Source organism: Centruroides vittatus, unplaced genomic scaffold (genome assembly GCF_030686945.1).
Source record: "Centruroides vittatus isolate TY-2023 unplaced genomic scaffold, ASM3068694v2 contig_1476, whole genome shotgun sequence".
Classification (NCBI taxonomy): Eukaryota; Metazoa; Arthropoda; class Arachnida; order Scorpiones; family Buthidae; genus Centruroides; species Centruroides vittatus.
In genome coordinates this window covers 482,099-507,805 of record NW_027120915.1, presented here as the reverse complement: position 1 = coordinate 507,805, position 25,707 = coordinate 482,099, and the positions used below count along the sequence as shown (strand labels likewise).

Below are 25,707 nucleotides of genomic sequence, written 5' to 3'. Positions count from 1 at the left end.
CATGTAAATGCAAATACTATTGTCGTCTTTAGTTATGTAACATATACAAACTTTCATTGCCATCAATTAGGAATAGTAAATTGTGTCAAGTGACTCCTTCCCAACTGATTCTTGCCATTTCCTATTCCATCCTCTTACCCCTAGTCTTTCTTACAAGATCACATTATCGCCTTCCAGAAAACGCTCAAAACTCTTGTAGTAGGCATAACCTACTTGCTGTCACACCATTGCAGAAACCTTATAATTAGTTTAGCCTCTATTTCTAGTGTGTCTATCAATTTAGCATCAATATCTTTATCTAGCACTTCCATTATTATTAGAATAATAATGATGGAAGTGAGAATCTTTTGAGTCTTTCTCAAAAATTTTTGATACTGGGATGGTACCAGAATCTTGGAAGACAAGTATTTTAATTCCGATTTTTAAGAACGGAAGGAGGGATGTTCCTGATAATTATAGAGGCATTTGGTTATGATCATGTGTTTTGAAAGTGTTCTGTAGTATTCTGTACAGAAGATTGACCCGATGGTTAGAAGTTAAAAATATATTGCATAAAAATCAGGTGGGATTCCGGGTTAGTTATTATCCAATGTAGAATATCTTTGTTTTGTATACGATTATTCAAAAAACTTTTTTAAGGAAACATGGGAAAATGTATGCATTTTTTGTTGATTTATGTTCTGCATTTGACAGAGTCTGTAGGAATTTGTTGTGGTTAAACATGTTGCATTATGGTTTTAGTTATAAATTTGTATCTTTACTTGTGGCTTTGTATGATAACTCCTCACTTATGGTAAGAGAACATTAATGGCAAACAGGTACCTCCAACTCTAAGATTGGTGTTAAGCAGGGCTGTATTCTGAGCCCAATTTTGTTTAGTATTTTTTTTAACAATCTTTTTATTAATTTTTCCGGTGATGGTATAGAAATAGATCTCCAAATTAAAATTCTTGCTTATACAGATGATATTGTAATTTTATCTGACTGTGGTTGGGCTTCAAATATTGATTGATAAACTGACAATTTATTTAGATGAAAATGGTTTGAAATTGAATAAGTCTAAAGTCGTTGTCTTCCGAAGAGGTGGTAAGGGCAGATAAATGGTGGTTTAAGGGTTCCCAATTCAAGTTGTCTCTAACTACAAATATCTGGGTGTTACTTTTTCATCTAATGGTTTATTTTGAATGCACTACATTAATAGGAAAATACATGCTAGATTATTGATGAATAAAATCACTCAGCTGGGGAAATTGTCAGATTACGTAACTTGAATGATTACTTACGTTTATTGAAAACTGTGCTTTGCCCTCTGTTATATGCTTCAGAGATTTGGGATTTTAATTTGGTTAATATGATGGTATACAGATAGGTTTTTAATAAATTCAATTTTGTTTACCTCATTGTACACCAGGATATTTAATTATGATGTTGTGTGCCTTGACTCCTATAAAACTTTTAATATTAAGTAGATTAAGAAATTGGATTATTAGGATCTCTAATATTGATGACTTCTCATTTGAGTAAGGTTTGCCTGAAATTTATACTTGGCAAGAATTCTGTAGATTGGATGCATTATCTTATTGATACTTGTAATAATCATGGTATTAGTCTTATAAATGATAATTTGGATTTAATGGACTGGTTGCTTCTCCTTGCTGATATCTTTGATAATTTTTTTACATAGCATAAATGGAATAAATAAATAATAGCATGTATAATTGTTGGTATAAGGATGTTACCTTTTTTGATAACTCTTTATATAATCAAGATGTTTCTCTTACTATTTTGTCTTTCTTTATGCAGGTGAGGTTTAACTCACTGAATTTTTTAAATAATTATTCGAGAGAACTGTGTAATTTTTGTGCTGAGGAAGAATATGTGGATGGTTGGCATATTTTGGCTAAATGTGAATGTCTTAAAGTATTACGCAAAGAAATTTTTGGCTGCATTGTTTTTTCCAGGTATTTCCTTTAAATTGATAACATGGTTTTGATAAAGTTTTAAGTGTTTTGTTTTCTAAAGAAATCTGTTGATCTTTTTGTTCTAAGGGGCGTGATTCCTCTGCTATAAATTTGGCTTAGATGCTCCCAAAGAACACCAGCAATAGTCATTGCTGTGTCATTGATACTAATTTATTCTTTTTTTTATAGGTAAGCAATTTGCTTATTTTGTTTGCTTTATTTTTCTATTTATTGACAGATGCTCTCAAACATTAAACTTTAAATATTACATCTTATATAATAAATTAACCTATAATTTAAATGATTTAAATACAAAGAACATAAAATAATTAACCATTTTTTTGGGGGGGAGAAGGTATTGCTTCCCGCATCAAAGATTGTATAGGACATATCTTGATTGACTGCTTCATGCTAATCTTTTGCAACATGGAAAAGCTCCATATAAAATGAAGTGTTCAGTTCCAAGCAAATCACCGTTTGTTTTTAAAACACATTTGGTAATAGTGGCTAGCCCTTCTCCATTTAGTCTGTTAAATTAAACATTTACTGTACAGTACATAGAATAGCAATAAAAAAAAAGAGAGAGAGAGAGAGAGAGAGAGAGAGAGAGAGATAAAGTTTAACAGATAAAATTAAATATTCCATTAAATGCAGTTTACATGAATGATAGATTAATTTCATTTAGCTTGAATTGTGTTATATTTTAACTAAATAGTCTGAGGACAAGGTATGTATCCTTTCATCAATGATGACAAACTTGATTTTGTTTTTGTAACTAGGAATTAAAATTTCTTAATACAACATTTAAATTGTTATAAATTACTTTAATAATCTGACTGACTTCTGGTTTAGTACACAGTTTATTAATGCTAACATCGTCTCTTGCACTTAAACACCCTTCAAGATGCAGTCTTTTTAGTTATTTATGTTAATGTTAACATCAAATTGAAAATAGGCTCTAAAGAACAAAAATGACTGGAATACTTGTTTTTCTTCTATTTAAAATGGCTTTTTGAATAATTTGGCTTATCTCATATAAAGTTATATTAAATAAAAATTACTGTAGCAATATTTTTGACTTTGACAGACAAGATTAAAAGCAAAGTCAAAATTTACAAAATTTGAAGCTTAAATGAACTTTATTCAAAAATTGTTTTAATCATTTAAATGCTTCTGTTTTTGTTGGTTTTCTAATGTTATGATAATTAGGAAGTATCTTCTTCAGAAAATCCAGCTGTAATGATTGTGACTAGAAAAAACAAAAAAAAACCTAAAATTACTATAAGTATATTGAAGTCTTATATTAATCTAAATTTTATAATTAATAATAAATTTCTATTACTGCATTTTTTTTAACCATCCAATGTGATGATGAATTCAGTTTTTTTTTTTTTTTTCGAGGTTACATTTTGATTAAAAAATAGGTATGTATTTAAATTTACATTCCCAGAAATATCCTGGCATGACAACTCAATCCACATAATGACTCTGAAATTCTTTTCCAACATCTTCCATTTAGAGAAAAAATTCAAGTGTCTCTCTGTTGAGATGTTCTTGATAAACATAATGTGACAGCCAGCATGCCAACCCACTGCTTTAGAGACCAAGGATCGAATTTGAGCAGTCAAAAAAACCCCATAAATTTTTCATGGCAGTCAGACCCTGCCCTTCATCACCATCACCCTGTTGTAGACCTGGACAACTCTTATTGCCCACAGGGCAGTGTGTCAAAAACATTTTAATAATGTTCAAAATCCAAAGATTATTATTTCTCCTTTATGTATTTCCAAATACAATCCTGGCAAGATCTTGGAAACAGATTGTGTTATGTGATTTTGTTGGACAAATGGTTTCATTCTGTTAAAATCCTCTATGCAGCCCAATAAACTTGAATTTGCAATTTTAAAAAATTGTAGACCTAAAAATTCCCACTAAGTTAAATTTTCTAGATAGGATTATGGAATATATTAGAATCTTACAAGTAGGACTCAAATGACAATACACTTTTTTTTTCCTTTGAAAAATAATACTCATTATGCCTACTATTTGATATGTTGTACAGCTATTTTCAAGAAAATCGTCCCACTTAATAGAAATTAATAAGATAAAAATGTCTTGATTTCTAAACTAATACATATTAATACATACTGTATAACTTGTTGAGAATCTGATGTAATTTAACATGTATATTTCAAGATTCATTTGGAGTTTGTTTGTTGTTATAAGAATTATGAGATGAGAATTAAACAAGCAAGTTTCATCCTTGGTATGTTGACAGATTTAAGGAGAATTGCATATTCATAATTGTTTATAGCAATAACACTCCTTTAAATAAGATGTTGTTATTCACTTGAAAATTTCTATCAAATATTGATATTGAAATAAGGATAAAACATCATTATGCCATTTGTTATCTAGACATTAAATGTAATGTTAAAAAATTAAATAATTTATTCATTCCTCTAGGAAGGATTAATTATGCAATTTTAGATTGAATTTAAAATTTTTATTAGTAATCTGCAATTGAAATCAAATCTAAATAAAGGAGAATTAATTATCTTGTAGATAAATGTTTTATTTGGGGAAAATAAGAAGATTCAAATTTTATATGTTCAACTTTTAGACATTTAATATTGCTGGATAGCTCATATATATTACTTGTAATAAATTATTCATTAGTAAACCTGTAATAGCACCGTAATTATCAATCATTTAAATAAAATACTCACTGCAGGTTTCTCTTCTTGAATTCTGCGTCCACAATTTCTACCATATATGACAGTGTTTTCTGGAATGACTTCTCGAGTTGTTATTTCACACATGGCTCCAATAACACATCCTGATGTTAATTCTGTATGCCGTCCAACTTTTGCTAATCAATAAAAACATACACCATAAATGATTATAAATAATTAAGTAGTAATTTGTGTTTCATTCAATCAAGTAAATGATTGTTAAGTTATTTACATATTTCAATATTAAATCTGTAATTATTTATGTTTTGTTCCCAACCGATGTCATGATCAAAAATAAAAACAGCAATAAGTATTATGAATCATTTTTGAGACTAAAGTATGCATTATTGAACAACTTTAATTTGATCCATTTGGACCTAAATTGTGTTTATGTTAGGCTTAAAGTTTGAAAAGCTCACCAAGCAAAAAATCAACCTCAATGCATTTTGATTTCTCAGGTCCAGCCACAATGCAAATTTCATGTCATTGCACTTTCAAAAATGCACACAATACATTTGGCATGTTCAATAAGATCACAGAGGGAAATATGTGTCAATATTTTTTTAATAATCAACCAAAATGTGATCTGGCAATGTGAAAATGCTACAATGCATTGTGGATGTTTATTAATGAAGCCATGACACAATGTGATAAGCATAACACATTTTTGCATGCGTATTTTTATTTTTTATAAATAATTTAAGTAATTTCCACCAACAAACTACTTCTGAATGATGCTTATTATTAGAAAAATACATTGAAGAAATTTGTCCTTATTTTGGGAGAATTTCACCTGTATTAAATTAACATTCTGATTATTAACTAACATACAAAAAAATTTTAACAAATATTCAACTTACATTTTGATTCAAGAACGTTGTTATCTCCAATAGTCAATGCTTCACTATCTGTTAATTTTGTTAAGTAAAAATATAATTTATTCTATTAAGATATAATAATCTTGTAAATTAACATGAGAAATTTATTTTCTTATAAGGATGTAATTTATTATATTTGGTATACAAAAATCATAAAATTACTGGGTCTCTTAGATTTTGCTCTAGTAACTCATATAATTTATTTATTAATGAAATTTGTTATAAATTTATAAAAAATATTAATGCATAATGATAATATATACACTAGACTACTGTAATATAGTACGGTTACTTAAGAAAACTTAAAATATCCAATACATTGGTATTATTTCTTATCAAATTTGTAATATATGATGCTTCAATTCTTCTGCACTTGCCAGTTTGTTTCTGCACTGAACATTTCATCAACCTCCAAATTTTCAATACGACTGATATCGAGCAAATTGGCTGGATATCAGTCCTACTTTAAGTCATGTTGGTTTATGAAACCTTTCATAAACCAAAATGGCATAAAGTGAAGCAGCAATTACCATTAATTTATATAGAAAAATTTTTGTACTTAAAATTAACTTACTAAATCATACTAAAATAACACATAGCCTTCCTGCTTTTACTATATGTAAGTATTAGGTTTTTATTTTTTTCTCACTTTTCCATTTTTGCTAACAGATAAACAAAACTCAACAAAGCACAGATGCTCACAGACATAGTTCAAACTTTTGATGTTGAGTATAGTTCCCAGGGAAGGAGCATGGAGATTCCTCTCACAGTTCACTGCTTGAGTGCAGTTTACGACTTACTTTTGTATACCATACAATCTTCTTCAGCATATTATTTCAGCCATTTTGACACCGTACTTGTGCAATTTAACTGCTATCATTAATAATGCTAATCTTGCCTCTTTCAAAGCAACAAGCTCTATTTTTCCTTCAAAGGTTAATTCAGTAACTTTTTCATTTTTAAAATAATTTACAGAACATGATCATATGCACTCCTTGCTTTAATATCATGCCTTCATTTGAATATTTAAACATTTTATTCATGATTCTAAAGTTTCTAACATATTACCAATATTTCTATACTTTTGAAACATGAACTTGATAGGATCACATGAATAGCAGTAAGTGTTTATGTAATTTCAATAAACTTTAACATGTTCACAACAAAGTTTATATTCTTAATATTATGATGCAGTAATATATATAGTGCAATTATTGATCAAGGTGTTTCTAAAGTTTTGGAAAGAAGTTAAGTATAAAGACCATTGTTGATAAGAATTCATTATAGAAATTTTTTAAATTTTGAAGAAAGCAGAGGAAAAAAAAAAAAAGATTATTAGAAAATTTCAAACCTGCAAACATTCAACTTGGAATATATCAAGCCATCATAAACTCAAGACTATTACATTATACATACATATAATTATCACATATCAAAATTTATAACTATTCTATATTTAAACATAAGGATACAGCATCCAACTTCAAATACATTATTATTTCCAATAACCATTACACTTTCATTACCAAGTTTTGCATCATTGTTTCCAGGCAATCTATTGCAATAAAAATAAATTTTTTTAAATTTAACTTTTAAAATATTAAATCAAAATTCAATTTTTGTAGAAGACTAAAATAAATATGTAAAATATATATATATATATATATACATACCTAAATTACTTTAAATAACCAACTATAAGTTTGCAATTATGAATTATAAGCCATTAATTTATAAAATCTATCCATCAATTAAAATATCTTCTTACTGGCAATTCCAACAAATTATAAAGGGCACTGTATAAATTTAAAATAGTAGATGCAAGTGGAACAAGTCTCTTTACATTGACATTAATTGATCTCTTACATGTTAATGTAAGTTAATATCATTTGAAAAAAGTGAAAATACAGTGGTATCTCATACTTCAAACAATAACTTCAGACGTGTCAGAGTTTGAGTGCTCAATTCAACAAAAATTTACTTCAAAGTTCGAACTTCACTTGCTGTGAAAAATGTGCTTAAAGAGTAAATGCAATCTGTTATATTCCCAGGTTGCAATGTCTCTCATTCTCGCATTATGGTTGAATATTTTCAGAGCTTTTTTCACTTTAGTTTTGGTGTTTGGTTATATATTTCACATAGCAATAATCTGTTAAGTTTCACAACATGGATGTGATTCAATTATAAGTTAAGTAAGGACAGCTGTTAAAAAAAATACACAAACTTTTTGTTCAAGCCAATATAAACTTTAATAAATAAAGTCTAAGAAGAAAGTTGTAATCAACTATTGAGATGAAAAAGGAACTTTTCACAAAGCACGAAAGCAGTACATATGTGACAGATCCAGCAGCCATGTTTAAGATGCCAAAACTCAACAGTGTGCAACCAGTATATGCACTTTTCATTTTATTATACAGTATTTGCATATTTCATTTACTGTTTTCAGATTTTCATTTATTAGGGTATTTATTTGTGTTACTTTTACCTTAAATCATGTTCATTTGATATTTTAAGTTTATGAAAATGGGTATTGTTTAGGCTCTGGGAAAAGATTAAATCAGTTTCCATTATTTTTAATAGGAAAAACTGATTCGAACTTCAAATGATTTGGAGTTCAAACAGCCACCTGGAATGAATTAAATTTAAAGTATGAGGCACTACTATATAGTGAATGCAAATTACAAATTAAATTAATTGTATTTCAAGAAAAGAATTTGGTTAATAAAATTCTTATTGAATTGTGTTTGCAACTTCCAACATTTATTTCCAATTTTATAAAATCACTATTATTATTTGTAAAAATAAATTTGATAATGATAATTATAAATGTATGTGTGTTGTTGGAAGTTCAGAAAAATATAAACACATTTGTATGTTATTTTGAATGATTAATGTAGACTTGTGATAATAAGTTAAATATTAACATACAGTTGTCCCTTGATAGTCTGACGTTTTGTAATCCGACATGCTCAGCAGTCCGACACACCTCCCGTGAAGGTCACCGTAATCCCCGTCTTCAAAGTGTGAGCACAGTATGTACATATTTACATATGTACATAATTAATCTACCTACGTTGTAGCATTTAGTTATAATGTTTATAAATTATTGTATGTACTGTACTATTTATGCCTATACATACTGTGTGTACATTTATTGGCTTCCATATTTCTTTTAATAAGCATGTTTTAGTTAACCGAAATGGCTGTTTCATTTCCATATTCACCTAGGCAGCATTTTACTCGTATCATGTAGGAATATTATAGGCTACTGCTAGCAAAACAATGCAATATGTAATCACTTTCGGTAATCCGGACACTTTTGGCAATCCGACACCCCTTTGGTCCCATACCTGTCAGATTATCAAGGGACAACTGTATTTTAAATTCAAAATTTAACATACCAGTATAGGTAAGTCTTATAAAGTGGAACTTCTATAACACTGTTTTGCTCTAATACAATTAAAGAATTGCAGTATATATTATATAACATATTTCTGAGCTTTTGTGCAGGAAAAATTTTAATATGTTAATATAATTTTTTGACATTTCCATTTATTTTTATTGAATTCTCATTACTCACTAGCTGTCTAAAGAAACAAAAAAAAATCTTTTATCTTGTTATCAAATGCTTTGTTGTTGTCAACACTTTTATCTTGTTGGGCAATTCAGGGGTTAGGTTCTGTGCTACAGAACTCACACTTGTTAGAACCATTAAATATTTGACAACAAAACGTGCAGTTTGTGACTTTTAGGATTTTATGAATATTCTGGTATTTATTATACCAGTTTTTCTGAGTATCATTGAACTTCATTCTTAAGAATCATGGAATAATAATTTTCTGTTATAAAGTGAATTCCAGTTCTAAACTGTGCTTAATAAAAGTAAAAAATGCATCACTGAAAAGAAATTTTATTTCTCTAGAATCAAAAATATAATTTGGATTGTCTTGATAAAAACATACAGTAGAGCATCGATTATTTGACTTAATTGGGGACTAGGGTTGGTCGGATAACTGAAAAGTCGGATAACCAAAAAATATGAAAAAATACATTATTAGTATAGTGTATTAGGCCTGGTTTAAATACTAGCCTCCCTTTCATGGTCGAGCCAGTGCTGCCAGCTAAAACATGGAAAAATTTAACAAAAATAATATTAAAGTAGCCAAGACATAACCAAACATTGTAGTGCCACATCACTAGCAGACATTTGAATTTGCTGACTAGAACACGGTCGGTTAACTGATAAGTCAGTTAATCGGGGGTTGGATAATCGATGCTCTATTGTATATGTCACAAAATGTTTAAATTTAAATTAATTGTTTAAATTAATATACCTCTATCTATAATAATAATGTATGTATCAATTAAATATATATATATATATATATATATAGTACCAATTAATTTAATGTTCTGCTTCTTTCATTTTGAAAAAAGAAAGTGAATTATTTTTCCTTTAATAAATGATATATCATATATATTGTGCCTAGAAATTACAATTTCATTAATTACTGATTATTTCATTATTTTAAATTATTATTTTAATATTCTGTATAAGAGCAAAAGAAATTGTAACATTTTACAATTTGCAAGTAAAAACATTTTAGAATATCATATATATTTTTAAATAAATTAACATATATAATTGTTACTTGTTGATAATCTGTACTTGTTCCTCAATGAGATTATTTTCACCAATTATGATAGGTCCAGCTTCAGCAATAATACGAACAGTAGGATGTATTACTGTTCTATTTCCTGCAGATGAGAAAAATTTAATATAAAGTGAAATCTTTTAGCAGATTAAAAGCAAATTATGTGATTAGTATCAAAATATCTTATGTTATTTATAAGATAATTTTGAAAATACTGTATTAGAACATTTAACAAAAATAATAGATATTGAAAAAATTTGAAACAGTCTAAATATATATCTATCACAAATATTGAAATATTTTTGATAGTTTATAATCATTTTTCTGTAAAATTTTCAATGGTGTTTAATTCCATTTATCATAATAATAATGTTAATTTACAACTTTCTTTTATATTTATACTTTTGACAATGCGTAATATTTTCATAATTAATATAAAAAAACGGTTAATGTTACCTATGGTTCCAAGATGGAGGCTTGTCTCCGATCCCAACAATCAGAAGACAGGGAACAGTGGGGACGCACATTCTAACCTAACCTAACCTAACCTATTCTAATAATTTTGTTGGTAATAATTATGGTAATTTATTAGAATAGGTTAGGTTAGGTTAGGTTAGAACGTGCATCCCCACTGTTCCCTGTCTTCTAATTGCTGGGATCAGAGATGAGCCACCATCTTGGAACCATAGGTAACATTAATCTAAAAAACTATCATTTTACCTGCATAGTCTCTGCAGAAAAGCATATGAGAAAAAAATATGCAAACAGACCATCAATTTTTCAAGTTTATAAATCATTTATGTTTTTAATGTATTTACTATATCACATTGTATTTTAATAAAAACATTATCATTATCAATTATGTTATGATCATGTTTGATTATATGTGCTCCAATACAGTAAAATTCCATTAACTTGGCAACCAGTATGCCGACAAACCCGATAAGTCAGCATGTCATGCTCGTAATTAGGGGTTATTGATGCATCTTTACTGCCATCATATTTATCTATTTTTTCGTGAACAATATCACTTTATATGAAACAGTACTACATACCAGTTTTCTGTCTCTCTTTGATAAACTCTTTTGTTGATTGATTCATCAATCAATAAAAATTACCAGCACAATTTCAAAATACATCAAACTCTTTTAGGTTAGTAGGATGTTTCATTTTAGGCAGTAGGCAACTTTAGGCATTAAGTGGAAAATACTGAAACTATCTTATAGGCAATAAGTGATAAATACTGAAATTGTAAAACAATAAAATGACTACAGATAAAAATTGACTGGTGCACGTTTCCTTTGTTTGGAAAAAATAGTAATGATAATAAATAAAATTAAAATGAAAAATTAGAAAAATAAATTAATAAAATACACATCAAAATATCACCAAATGCAAGTAAAATGACAGAAAATTTTTGATTAAAATTAAACATTTTTCAGAATGACAAAATATTGTCATTTCGTTTGTTTCAGCTGAAACAAAACTGGTGATATATCACCACATCATAGAAAGGTGAATAATTTGGATATAACTGTACAGTGCCATAATTGACTATTATGGCACTGGCTGGAGATGACTCAGTGCCTACGATCTATAATTTTCCACTACGGCACTCAGCTAGCCATCACATCTACCTCAGGCAATTAATATGTTCTGAAGTGAAGATTGAAAAATGGTCCGGTTAATTTTGCGACTCACAGGGTGCTCCCCATGTGTTTGCACCCAAAGCAGCCTCCATTCTCCCCCTAGTTATGTCACTGTTCCTCATGGCTATAACAAGTAACAGTTATAATGAGGAAATCTTACTGGTCCCCTAATGCTTGTTATAACAAAGTTTGACTTGTAACTTAAAATTGAATCAGTTCTTTACATAAGACTCAACAATCTATATTTTTTTTATAATATGTCTGTAATTTTCATAAAACCAAAATATATCTTTAGATTTGCCTTCATTCATGAATTTTACTGAAAATTATAAAATCATGAACTAGAAAATATTGTTAAATTTTTTGTATTTTGTATTATTTTCACTAATCAAAATTCCACTCATATTCTTTTGAATATAAGTTAATAAAATTATATATTTGTTATGATACATACAATTGATATATTTCAAAGATCCAACTGTCATAATCCATAAAGGATAATACTTTTTAAGCTTTTAGAAACTTAGGACTGTATTGATTAATCTAATGTAAAAAAAAAATTCAAACACGATAAAACTAAGCATGTATAAATCTCTACAGAGTAAGTTACATATGTATGGTATAAATAGATCAATATTAGTAGTAATTTCTGTTTTCTGTATTGTTATCATGCAATAAGAAAAGTTATTAGGATATTAATATCCTAATAACTTTTCGAATTGAATGATATTGGCTAAACTCTGAAGAAGGTAATTTTTAAGATTAAACTTTATTCATCTCCTTGTAATAGGACTAATATTTGAAAAAAGCTAATCTATTATAGTATCTTTCTTTCTCATTTATATTGATAATATCTATATTAAAAAACATAACACTGCATAAAAATTAATTTTTATAGCTTACCTATAGTAATATCACCATGCAATTCACAGTCTTTACAAACAACGACCCCATGAGCAATTTTCAATCTGAAAATAATGAGTTAGCTTAATCATTTTAAATTTAAATTCAAAATGATTAAAATTATTAAACAACACATGACTTTAAAATGATTCATATTTTAAAAACAGCATTGAAATAATCAGTGCAGTGGAACCTCACTTAATGAGCACCTCGCAAAACGAGCAAATCAAATTTTTAAAAAATGATTCGCTTAACAAGCAAAGTTTCACATCACGAGTGATAAGGAGAGGGGAAGTCCCAGATTGTGCGCATGTTCCATCATCTTATTATCTGTGATTTTTTTTGTTTTCTGCAAATCGAATTCGTATTCCAGGTTGGTTCATTCCATGCAAGAAAAGATGATGATGATTCACGCTCCTTAACAACGTATAATTTTCTTTGATTAAATGTTATATGTAAAATACCGTATTTACTCGTGTATAAGACAATCTTGCATATAGGACGAGGTGTGACTTTAAAGATCAAAATAAAGAAAATTAGATTTATTAATACAATTTTAATTTTATTTTGTTTAATCACAAATAAATTATCAAATGCATGTATTAAGACAAACAATCATGTTTTCTTAAAGCTATCACCTTTTGTCTACTCGGACTCGCCCTCCAAAGCTTTGTTACAATTCTCCTCTTTTCCACTCTTACTCCACAAAGCATTGTCCTCTGATCCGTCGAGTGGATTTAAAAAGCAATATTTCCTGAATGACTGCTATCAGCTTTTGAAGATGGGTATCAGGTGTGTGGAAATCAATGTAGAAAAACCAAAAGATTATAATGCGTGACAGAAAAAAAAGTTTATTTTTAATGATTCAGAATGTACATTCATTAAAAATACCAATTTAACAAATATGAAATAACTACATTTATAATCATTGCTAAGTGACCAGCTATTTTCAGATCATCTCTTTAAAAGCTACATTCATCTTGATCTTGATAGCATTCTGCTATGATGGCAGCATAAACTATACACGGTTCACAAAAATTATTGCAAAAATGCAAAAGATCCTTCGTTTGTGAAGCAGTGAAAAATGAATAAAAACCTAGTCTTATACGCAAATAAATACGGTATTTGAGTATTTTTTTCAGCATGGAACACATTATCATAATTTACATTAATTCCTATGGGAAAAATTGTTTTGCATTACGAGTAAGGTTCTGGAACGAATTAAGCTCGTTAAGCAAGGTTCCACTGTATTTTGAATTTAATTGCAGCAAAAGTAATTAGCAATATTATATAGGGTGGCCCAAAAAAAGTAACCAAAGTTTCGTGTATATATTGTGTCATGAATATGAAACAGCAATTAGACACCCACAAATTGCCCCCTCTCTCTAGTGCCAAATTTATTTGTAATTCATAATTATTATTTCCAAATTATAGCCCAATTTTTACAGCAATTTGTGGATGTCTATTTGCTAAGCATCAAGTTTCGGTTGTGTTTATATTTGAAACAGCAATGTATGTAGTAGAAATTTAATCTAATATATCCGTGGGAAATTGTTAAAGAACAATGTTTCAGACACTCCACACTGGGAACATATGTTACATTGAAGGACAACATTCAATGTGTGAAAAGAGGAATTTCACCTGATACATGTAATGCCTTGGTAGAAGATATTCAGCAAATGAAACTATGCTTGAAACATGATGGCAGACATATAGAGCATATAGTTTTCCATCAATAAATTTAGATATTACTTACTTTTTAGTAAAGTGTATGATATATTGCTTTCTTGTGATTTGGTTTCTTTTTTTGGGAACCCTGTATATTATTTTATTAAATAAATACCACAGCAGTAAAAAGTTATAATGCCATGGATTTCCAGAAGTTAAAAAAATTATATTAATTGATAAAAATCATTATATCTACTAGAGTAAATGATTAATAAAGATAAAAGTTGCATTGATTCTGATGTTTCATCTGCTTTTGGAGATACACAAAAAACAATTAAATTGGTTAACCATTTTAATATTAGAGTTACAGTAGAGCATTGATTAACCGAAAATCAATTGTCTAATTAACCTCGTGTATAATTAATATTTACATTAAAAACTGTATTAATATTTTCTAACAGCAGTCCTAGGATTTGTAAGGCCCTAGGTAAAACTTATTTTTGAGGCCAATTAAAAATGCTGGAGGAGAAGGTAGATTAATTTAGGTCTATAATAATACAAACACGCAATAAAGTAATTAAAATGTGTAAAATAATAAATTGTAAAATTCAATAGGTGTACAGAAATTCTCCTACAAAGCTTGCTTTTCAACAGTGCTGAATTAAAAGTGGACAAGATCAAGTGAAGAAAGTCTTACTTGACATTACAAGCATTCACAATCTGTAGCTTTCTTAAAAGTCATAAAACTTAACTGTTTTGGAGAAAGGTTACTAAAAGATATTGTTTGGCAGTCATTTTCCATAATTGTAAGAAAAAAATCTAGATGAAAGTTCTTTTAGCTTTCACAAATAAATTTCTATTAGATTTGTATTTTTTCTATATGTATTTGATCAATTTATTGATCCAAATACAAATCATAATATTCAGTTTATTAAGTTTATGCTATTTAATTAAGACTGTTTAGAAAATATTGATGGAATTTGTAACAAATTAGGTTTTTTTATATATATATATATTATTTCTTTTATACAGATTGTCACAATAAATTTAAAATTTAAAAAGAATTTAATGTTGGGAAAAAAGTGAATAAGTATTCAAATATGATCATAATTTTATTATATATAAATTTAGTATTAATTTTTAAATCAGAAAAAACCAAACACCTTATGTTGCTGAGAAAAAATTTTAATAAATAACGTTGCAAACGTTTTCAGCCAAACCTGTTGGCCATCATCAGGCTAAACATATTCGAATGCAAACAAAATGGAACAAAAATTTAAATACAAATAAAATAACGGATGAAATATACATATAATAAAAAATAATAATAAATAACAATAATAATAATATACATAATAATAAATTACATGAAATTCTAATAAATGCAAGATATGCAATGATAACAAAATCAAGGCATTAAATTAAGAGCTCTCAAATCTTTTAATTAAATACTTCCAGGCTGAGGGCAATTCTTCAGCATCCCTGGCATTAATGCAGGTATTATGCAATCTGCTCTTAAATACAGTATTTCAATTTTCTCGGCACTAAACGCTAAAGTCGGGGAATGTACAGGTTTAATAATGCCTGCTTCGCCCCATTTGACTATCGAGCCTTCAACCTGCGCCATCTGAGATAGAACTGTGGCGTTAGATCTTTTGCTGATGTTGTACCTGTGTTCCCTTAATCTAATCCCTAGGTTTCTATTAGTGACCCCAATGTAGTTTTTATAAATGCCTAGTTCTTGGTTTTCATAAGGAATTTTGTATACTCCAGCCATTCTTTCTTTATCAATGTTGTCTTTGTCATTTCTTAATAACTTGTACAGGTTGGGAGCACTCTTGAAAATTAATTTTGAATTTTTGCGGGCTGAGATTTCCTTCATGATAGCTTCTTTCTTTCTGTCATACGTGAACTTTGTGAATTTGCCGAAATCCCCTCTCTGAGTTTTTGTTTTGTTAATCTTGTAGTTTTTGATTAGTGCTGTTACCATATCCACCCTGTACCCTAGAGTTCTAGCGATATGTGATATTCTGTAGATTTCTTTTTGTCTATCAACCACACTACTGCAATAGAGAAAAGCCCTGTGTATGAGGGCATGGAAAGCAGCCATTTTGTATTGGTAAGGATCATTAGAACGTGACGGAATGTACAGAGGGCTATGCGTCTGTTTTACGTACACTTTAGTGACGAAATGTCCTTCTTTTAATGCAGAGAAGACCTTGTGCATCCACTTTTGCCGAAGGCGTGGTTTGCACTTGGACCCTGAAATTTACCTAAATGGGGTTAAAATCCCAATGGTCAACGAAGCAAAATTTTTGGGTGTCGTGTTTGACCATAAATTGACGTTCTTACCACACTTGCGCAATTTGAAGAGTAGATGTTTAAAATCTCTGAACCTTTTAAAGGTATTATGCTGCTCATTCTGGGGAGCAGACAAATGTTCAATGCTCAGAATATATAGAGCCCTTGTTCGCTCTAAGCTTGATTATGGATGTATTGTGTATGGCTCTGCGCGAGAATCTACTCTTCGGATGCTGGATCCAATCCACCATCAAGCATTGCGTTTGTGCACTGGTGCATTTCGAACTTCTCCTGTCCAAAGTTTGTACGTAGATGCTTATGAGCCTCCACTATCTCTCAGGAGAGAGCAGTTGTCTTTGTTCTATTACATTAAACAGAAATCTCTGGCTAAACCTTCAGTTTATTGTAGAGTATCAGATACTCAGCTGAAAAGATTATTTACAGCTCGCCCAAGTTGTGTCCCTACATTTGACATTAGAATGGAGAATGTAAGCAGCACGATTGACCTGGACACAAGCAACATTTCACAGGCCGAGGTCGATAATATATCACCTTGGTCAACTCCTGTGATAAATGTTGACATTAGCTTAAAGCAGTTTCCTAAGGAATCCACCCCGGACTACATCTATAGGCAGCACTTTGCAGAAATTCAACACCACGACAGGAATTTAATTTCTATTTATACAGATGGATCGAAATCGGTTGATTACGTCGGCTCAGCCTTTGTCTGCCAGGATGAGATCGTGGCAGAACAAATTGCATCGAATTCTTCCATCTTTACTGCAGAGTTGCAGGCTATTTACCTAGCCTTAAAATATGTAATTAGGAAAGGTCATCGTCGCTGTGTTATTTACACTGACTCAGTTAGTGCACTTCAGGCTTTGATCTCACATGAACCTAGTTCTCACTCTATAGTGATTAAAATTCGCAAACTGTTTTGCCATCTTATTGCGAGTAATATTTTTGTAAAATTTTGTTGGGTCCCAGGCCATGTAGGTATAAGAGGGAATGAAGAAGCTGACGCAGCTGCAAAGTCAGCAAGTCCTTCTCAGCATACAATGTTTATTGAAGGAGGTGACTTGAAGCTGGTCGTTAAAAAACGACTAGCAGAGAGATGGCAAAATGTGTGGAACGAACAAGTCCACAATAAACTTTACGAGATCAAACCTATAATAGAAAATTGGACACACAACAAACAGTATGATAGGAGATCTGAAGTCATTCTTACTCGTCTGAGGATTGGACATACTCGGCTTACTCATCAATACCTTTTGAAGGGTGATGACCAGCCAGTATGCCAGTATTGCATTTGTACTTTAAGTGTTAAACACATACTTTGCAACTGTGTTGCTTTTGACCAGAGTCGCAGACAGCATTTCGGAAATGCAAATTTGAGCGAGATTTTGGGCCAGAGGCCAAATCTTGATAAGATACTGAACTTTTTGAAAGTTATAAATATTAATAAAGAGATTTGAGTTAACCGATTATTTATTTATTTGTTTATTTATTATATACTTATATTTGTTTTGTTTTGTTTATTTGCACTTGTTTATGTTTTTGTGTTATATTGATATTTTGTGATATATATATATATATATATGTGGCTTTGTTTAATTTTATCATTTGTCATGGCGCAGCATAGCCTATATGGCTTTTGTGCCAAAAAACTCAAACCAACCAACCTTCTTTGAATTCAATGTCAATGTCTAGAAAATGTATCCGTGAGGAACACGTCTGTTCAATCTTTAGCTTGAGGCTGTCATCGTTGTTGTTCATCTTATTAATAAATTCCTCGACCTTTTGGTCATTCTTCCATATTACCAGGACATCGTCCACGTACCTTTTAAAATATACAATGTCATTCATGAAGCCACAAAGAACACTTTTTTCCAACCTTCTCAATACAAGTTCACACACAATCCTGACATAGGACTTCTTTGTCGTTATTAAGAAACGACAAAGACAACATTGATAAAGAAAGAATGGCTGGAGTGTACAAAATTCCTTATGAAAACCAAGAACTAGGCATTTATAAAAACTACATTGGGGTCACTAATAGAAACCTAGGGATTAGATTAAGGGAACACAGGTACAACATCAGCAAAAGATCTAACGCCACAGTTCTATCTCAGATGGCGCAGGTTGAAGGCTCGATAGTCAAATGGGGCGAAGCAGGCATTATTAAACCTGTACATTCCCCGACTTTAGCGTTTAGTGCCGAGAAAATTGAAATATTTAAGAGCAGATTGCATAATACCTGCATTAATGCCAGGGATGCTGAAGAATTGCCCTCAGCCTGGAAGTATTTAATTAAAAGATTTGAGAGCTCTTAATTTAATGCCTTGATTTTGTTATCATTGCATATCTTGCATTTATTAGAATTTCATGTAATTTATTATTATGTAATGGCTTAATATTTATTTATTTAACCTATACATATTTTTATATTTCTTTGTTATTTATTATTATTTTTTATTATATGTATATTTCATCCGTTATTTTATTTGTATTTAAATTTTTGTTCCATTTTGTTTGCATTCGAATATGTTTAGCCTGATGATGGCCAACAGGTTTGGCTGAAAACGTTTGCAACGTTATTTATTAAATTTTTTCTCAGCAACATAAGGTGTTTGGTTTTTTCTGATTTACATATTGCTGAGTGAGTTCATTGTAATATTAATTTTTAAGTTAAATTCTTTTTAAAAAATATATTTAATACACTACACAACAATAGATAAAAAAATGTTACTATTTTGTTTTTGAGTAATTAAAAGTTAATATTTAAAATAAATAAATTTAACATAATGAAATACATGCATGTAAAGACATGTATTTTACATAATAAGTCTTTCAAATAATCTTTGATACTGATTTGTTTTCCTTTATTTAAACATGCTCATGTAGCTAGTCTCTATCCAATGCTTATCAACATGGCATCAAAGAGAGCAACAAGGGCAAGTACTCTCTCTATACTTTTCATCCCTCTGCCTTTTTTTTTTTTGTTTTTTAACTCTTTCCACCCTGTGGGCACTAAGAGGGACTCTTTTAGCAAGCCCATTCTAGGTTCAGCCAGGCCCACAATTGGGCAGGCAGGTGGTGAGGGATGGGGCCTGACCAGTGGCGTGCTGTCATTGGAAGCAGTGGAAATGCCACTTCCCTTGTATTTTCTAAAATATAAATTTTCATATTTTAACGTAGTTTGAATTAATTAAAATTAATATTTTATTATAACTGCATTATGTATCTTATTACAAATTTTTATACTACGTATGAAATAAATGATAAGATTGCTATTGTATATTCGAATATCAGTGGTGGAATGGAAGCGCTGTATTGTCGAAACTGGGTCAGCTTCCAAGCAACCAGATTATATGCATTCGTGCATGCACTTTACAGAGCACCAACCTCACATGGTTTAGCTGGTGGAAGCTACACACACATAACGCTTCCAATGATTCTATCCCGGACCGGTTCTGGGCTGTTAGCCACCTGCTACTAGATATTTGGCTGCCCTCGTCCAATTATGTAAATCATAAATACATTTATAACTTAACCCAACCGATATGAATTTACTGGTATGTTTTTATGATAGTTCTGTATAGTTGACAAAAGTTTAAAAAAAAATCCATTAAAATATTTGATATTTTTATTCTGCTCTCCCATCTTATATTACTTATGGATTTCAATGTTAAACCAGTGATATTATGATTTCGTATGTCCCATCTATAAGGGTATGTAGAAAAAAACGTATACAATTCTTGTACAATGTTAAAAAATTAACTGTTACTTTGGCAGCATCACTTACAACCAAATTTAATGAATGAGATGCACAAGGTACAAAAAAAGCTCCAGAATTTATCTTCCTTAAATTTAAGGTATATATATCCGTTGTCATAAAAATTTGTCTTTCCACTTTTTTCCCAAGACTACAAATATTCAGGTACAAAGTAACTGGTTTCAACTTATTTCTACTTAAGAAGTAATTAAATAATTAAGAGATTAGGGAAGTGGGGACATAAATAAAACCCTGTTGAAAGAGCCAGAATTTTACTTAAACAAAAGCTTAACCCAACCAATCTCTAGCCGAGTACAGTGGGGACTGATTTCTTCATAATATTAGATAATAAAGACAGAAATTTTTCCAGTTCAATGAGAGTGACTAAAAAGTTGTAAATTTTGGAAATTTTCGTGGACACTGGTCCTAAAACAAATTAGTTAGAAAACAAATGACAGACAATCTACTTTTAAGTTTAACATATTTAGATTTTTACAGCTATGGTGAGAAACGTTTAAAATTTACGACTACCCTGTTGCGTCTTTGAGATATACTAGTGATGCGAGAAAAGAGGCATTTGACATTGACCAGTATCGGCACCCTCGGGATTTGGCATGCACACACTGCACACCTACCTGGACCGTCTCTGATTCCATCCATTAGCCACTCATATTGAGGTATTTGACTAAGTGGATTGTTTTAAAATTTAAAAAGTAATGACTATTTTATGTTAATTTTATGTACGTTCCTTTACAAAGCTACATTTAATTACAATTTTCTTTAAAAGTATATTAATACAATTGAACAATATATTGTACCAGGTATGTATATCCACCGCACATTTTATTTCACTGAGTAAGTTTTTATAATTTATTTTTAATTTTAGTCCTTATATCGTGGCTAGCGATTCAGAATGTAATTGTGATATTAAAAATACATTTAGAGAAGTCTACAGTTTTTCTGGCTTATCGAACAAATGAATACGAATGGACCCTAGACCAGGGATGGGCAACCTTTCTCTATGTAAGGGCCACATTTTAAGACTTTTGAACTGATGCGGGCTGCATACAAGAGAAAGAGAAAAAAAAATGTTGGTAAATCAGATTTATTTATTCATATATAATTATTAGTGATGTAACGAATAGTACATTCGGCCTGAGCCGAATACCGAATATTCGGCCAGAAGCGTGGCCGAATGGCCGAATATTCGGTCAAACTATTCGGCTTGATTAACGCACATATAAAAATTAGCGCGCAAACCTCATTATGCAAGGATCGCTCACCCTGCTCTCTATTGGCCCGATGTCACCGATTTTTTCTTCCAGTAGGTCTAAATTATTTAAATGTATTAATTAAATTATAATTATTAAAGTTAATATGAGATGGAGCCTAATGTCTACCTCTAGTGCCAAATTGGTTTATAATTTATGTAATAGCTGTAAATAGCCCGATATGATTCGGCAGTTGTTGGTATTTAGATGTAAGTTATAACTTATGTTATTTTATTTGCAATCGATCTTTTAACTCTTTAATTAAGCAGTAAAATTTTATTTTTACTACTTATTTGTAGACTGAATAGTACCCTAAGGATATATACTTTAGTGGGGACATATGGTCTAGTTTCTCCCCAGATGTGAAACAGTTCAAGTATATTATTGGGGGGATTTCTATTTGTGAAGTTTCGTGATATTTTAGTGCTATTGTTTTTGTCAATATTTTTAAAATTAACATGATTTCAAATGTTATCTTTTGCATATAATGAGAAATGCCCATTCTTTGCTTTATATATAAAATAAATTATATAGTAGTTACTCATCTTCTAGAAATAAATAATTATTTCATTAAATACGATAAGTTTCAATAAAACGTTTCGTAAATCATTTTAAAATATCGTAAAAAAGATTAAAATAATATTATTTTAATTACGAAATAATTTACTAGAGTTAGACGCTATTTCTTATTAACGTTAATAATTATAATTTAATGTTTAGCATTAATAAAAGTTTCCAAAATGATTAATTTACTGTGTTTTTGTTATTTCTTACTCCTGTTTTTAGGTATTCGGTATTCTGCCGAATAGTGATTAAATATTCAGTATTCGGCCGAATAGTGATTTAAATATTCAGTATTCGGCCGAATAGCGAAAAATAGGCCGAATAGGCTGAATACTGGGTAGTAACCGAATATTCGTTACATCACTAATAATTATAAATTAGCATAGGTATACTTAATTTAGCTTCTAAGTGGTAGTTAAAACTGAATAAATTAGTGATATACAAGAATTTCTAGATGTAATGAAAAATTATTAACATGTTTAAATTGTTTTTATTTTTAAAACAATTTTAATATTTATATGTATACATTTCTTAAAAAAAACTTAAAAAATGTTAAGAAATATGCTTTTTGAAGTTCACGTACTAGGATGAAAGCCCAAAATACACATAATGAAGAATTTCGATATAATGTATTAGACGATATCCTCGTCTGCCTAGCCCACATGTCAAAAGGTGGCAGTCTGCTTCGGAAATATGGTAGAATAATACGTTATTTAGCATACTAAATTTAAGAAAAATTGCAGACTTATTAAATATTTTACGGCCCAATCCGTAGTTTATACAATTAATAAGAATTTTTATTAAAATTAGTATTTGGCATTTTTTTTAAGCATTTTACTCACTGAAATCTAGTATAAAATCATGATTTTCATTTGGCAACATTGCTAACAAGGATCTCTTAAACTTTTAAAAACTTTCAAAGCCCCAACAGAGCATCATGTGTCTCTCGGCCAAAATATGTAAATGATCTGTACTAACTGCTAGTAGTAACCGTAAATTAAGCAAATTTTGATTAGATTCAAACCAAGTCAGCAATGGCTAACTGCAGTCACATGGTCATTGTCATATTTAATTTGAACCATTTAGTTACACAATTTTGAAATATATGTAGTTTTTGTAAAATGATGTTATTATTCATTATTGTTAATATGGGAGAGATAATCCATTGTCAGACATATTGTAAATAAGGTAAATAAATATTAATACAGTAACCAAATAATGTAAGAATACATGTATACATGGTGAATAGACAAGTAAATGACCATTTAAGGTGAAGATGTAGTTCAGAATTATTCCGTAAGGCTGGACCCTAATTAAGATATAATTTGTATACTTAAAGTATAATTTTACTATTAAAAATCTAATAAACTACTTACGATTTTGTTCCGTGAGATGTCATTTTTTAGTAATATCGTACAAGAAAATATATTTATTCATTTACTATTTCCTCAAAAAGTAATTATCTCATCTGTCATTTTAACGTTACCAGCGCCATCTAAATAACTCTATGTTTTACAAAAATAAATTTTACTGTTTTGTTTTTTTATTAACTGCGTCGTATTAAAGAAAAATATTTCGACTTATTTAAAATATAATTATTGTATCAGATAATTTAGCTACGATTTATAATTCAAATCAATATTGCAATTTGTACAATAATTATCGTATTTGTACGATTATTTCAAGCGCCGTATGATGTACCCGAGAAAATGGTGAAATTTTGGTGCTATAGCTTCCTGTCGTAAGGCTTTCATGTTATTATTAAAAATTTCATTCTATTATCGAGCAAACTACAGAAGATCTGTAATCAAATACCATTAATTGATTTAAAACATTAAACGTTTGTTTGAAATTCAGTTCAATACAGGTAAAAAGCAAATTGTATTCAATCACTCTAAGCAATCAGCAACTGATCATTTTGATTTAGTATACAATTTTTATTGGCATTGATTTTGATAAAGACGTTTATTGTAATAAGTTGAAGTTAATGAATAGGAGCGCCAATCAAATCATACGAAATAAAAATATTTCTGTTGATGTGCATGTGTGAGGTTAGCGGATTGGAGTGAAAGAATGTTACGGCGGTCAAACGGTCTTGTGGGAGTGCACGGACTCACTGAGACAGGTTACCATCAAAAACCGTTTAATAAACATAGAAATTTCCTTACAATTTGCTCTTGTTTGATGAGGTAGAACCACACAAAGCGCAATAATAATTGTCCAAAAAAAGAGTTCCACAAAAGTTCGTGTCTACGTGACTTGTAGTTCGACGTGAACGGCGAAATATCCGTGGGGCCGGGGCGTCACGGATATTTCGCCTTCCTTCGGCTGCTTCTCTCCGGGCGAACCGACGATCTGGAGATAGCTAGAAGACAGCAATTGACGATACTTCCTCAGCGGCCGGATGGCCGAGCGGTCAAGGTTAGCAGCCTGCCGCCCTGGGGGACCCGGGATCGAATCCGGACGGGTCGAGAAATCCCCAGGAATTTTTCGGGGGTGGTCCGTCCGGATATGTCGGGCCCCGTCCCTCACCACCCGGCCGCCTCATTGTGGGCCTGGCCGAACCCATAATGGGCTTGCTATAAGAGGCCCTCTTAGTGCCCACTGGGCGAAAGAGTTACAAAAATAGAATAGAAAAAAGCAATGACGATGCTTCCTCCGGGTCCGAAAGGGGTCCTTCTTTCCAATGTTTCGGGAGCACACACGACCAAGAGAGGAAACTCACGAATCCAAGAACCAAAAATGTCCTTGAAAACGATGGTTTTATAATGTGTTTCTCCCAACTCGCCTTTCCATTGGTTTCTCATTGTCACCTGGTGCCAATTCGAAACCCGATGGAGGGCGCGGAAGAGGTCAACGTCGCGACTGAATATGATTCCTCTCTCGTCGCGTGTTCCTCGACTTTATTCCTTTCCATTGTTTTAAATATTTCAAAAAAAACTTCCATTGTGTAATTTAGATCTTTAATTTCGTCCCTTTGCGTTGTAAAGGGAGATTTTTAATATCTTGTTAACACCTCCATTCGGACCTCCCCGTCGACCCCCGTTCGGGTCCTCACACATGCCTAGTGATGCCACCCGTCCGGTTTTTAATTCATCGTCCGGGTTAACTATTAATTTTGTCCGGGATATCGTAGAAATTGTAAAATTATGATGAAACAAAGTACTAGCAATTATTTTTATAAATTTACTTTATTTTAACAGCGAAAGACCTTACACTCTTGCCGAAACTTAGTTCGCCATCTTACGCCGACGTTTGTCGCAACCTGTCGACTTTTTTTTCCTGCTTCTCAGCTTTTAAAGCTGTTATTTGATTTCTTAATTCACGTTGCTCCTAGACAGGTGCCT

At 30.6% G+C, this 25,707-nt stretch overlaps 1 protein-coding gene across 1 annotated transcript; it reads right to left on the bottom strand.

Moving 5' to 3' along the window:
- Positions 1-2,764: 2,764 nt before the first annotated feature.
- DCTN6-p27 (dynactin subunit 6) lies at positions 2,765-23,864 on the bottom strand. The gene is made up of 7 exons (XM_067262436.1): positions 23,737-23,864; positions 12,782-12,846; positions 10,227-10,332; positions 7,047-7,129; positions 5,557-5,604; positions 4,691-4,833; positions 2,765-3,210 (listed from the first exon to the last, which is right to left on the bottom strand). Exons 1-7 carry the CDS (start codon positions 23,757-23,759, stop codon positions 3,121-3,123), a joined length of 558 nt encoding a protein of 185 aa, XP_067118537.1. The 5' UTR covers positions 23,760-23,864; the 3' UTR covers positions 2,765-3,120.
- Positions 23,865-25,707: the final 1,843 nt, after the last annotated feature.

Coding starts and splice junctions, on each gene's coding strand:
- DCTN6-p27 (XM_067262436.1), bottom strand. CDS start 23,759: ATGACATCTCACGGAACAAAATC. Junction 7,130..10,226: donor CAAGTACAGATTATCAACAA/GTAACAATTATA, acceptor TTATTGCAATAG/ATTGCCTGGAAACAATGATG. Junction 4,834..5,556: donor CAACGTTCTTGAATCAAAAT/GTAAGTTGAATA, acceptor TTTATTGATTAG/CAAAAGTTGGACGGCATACA.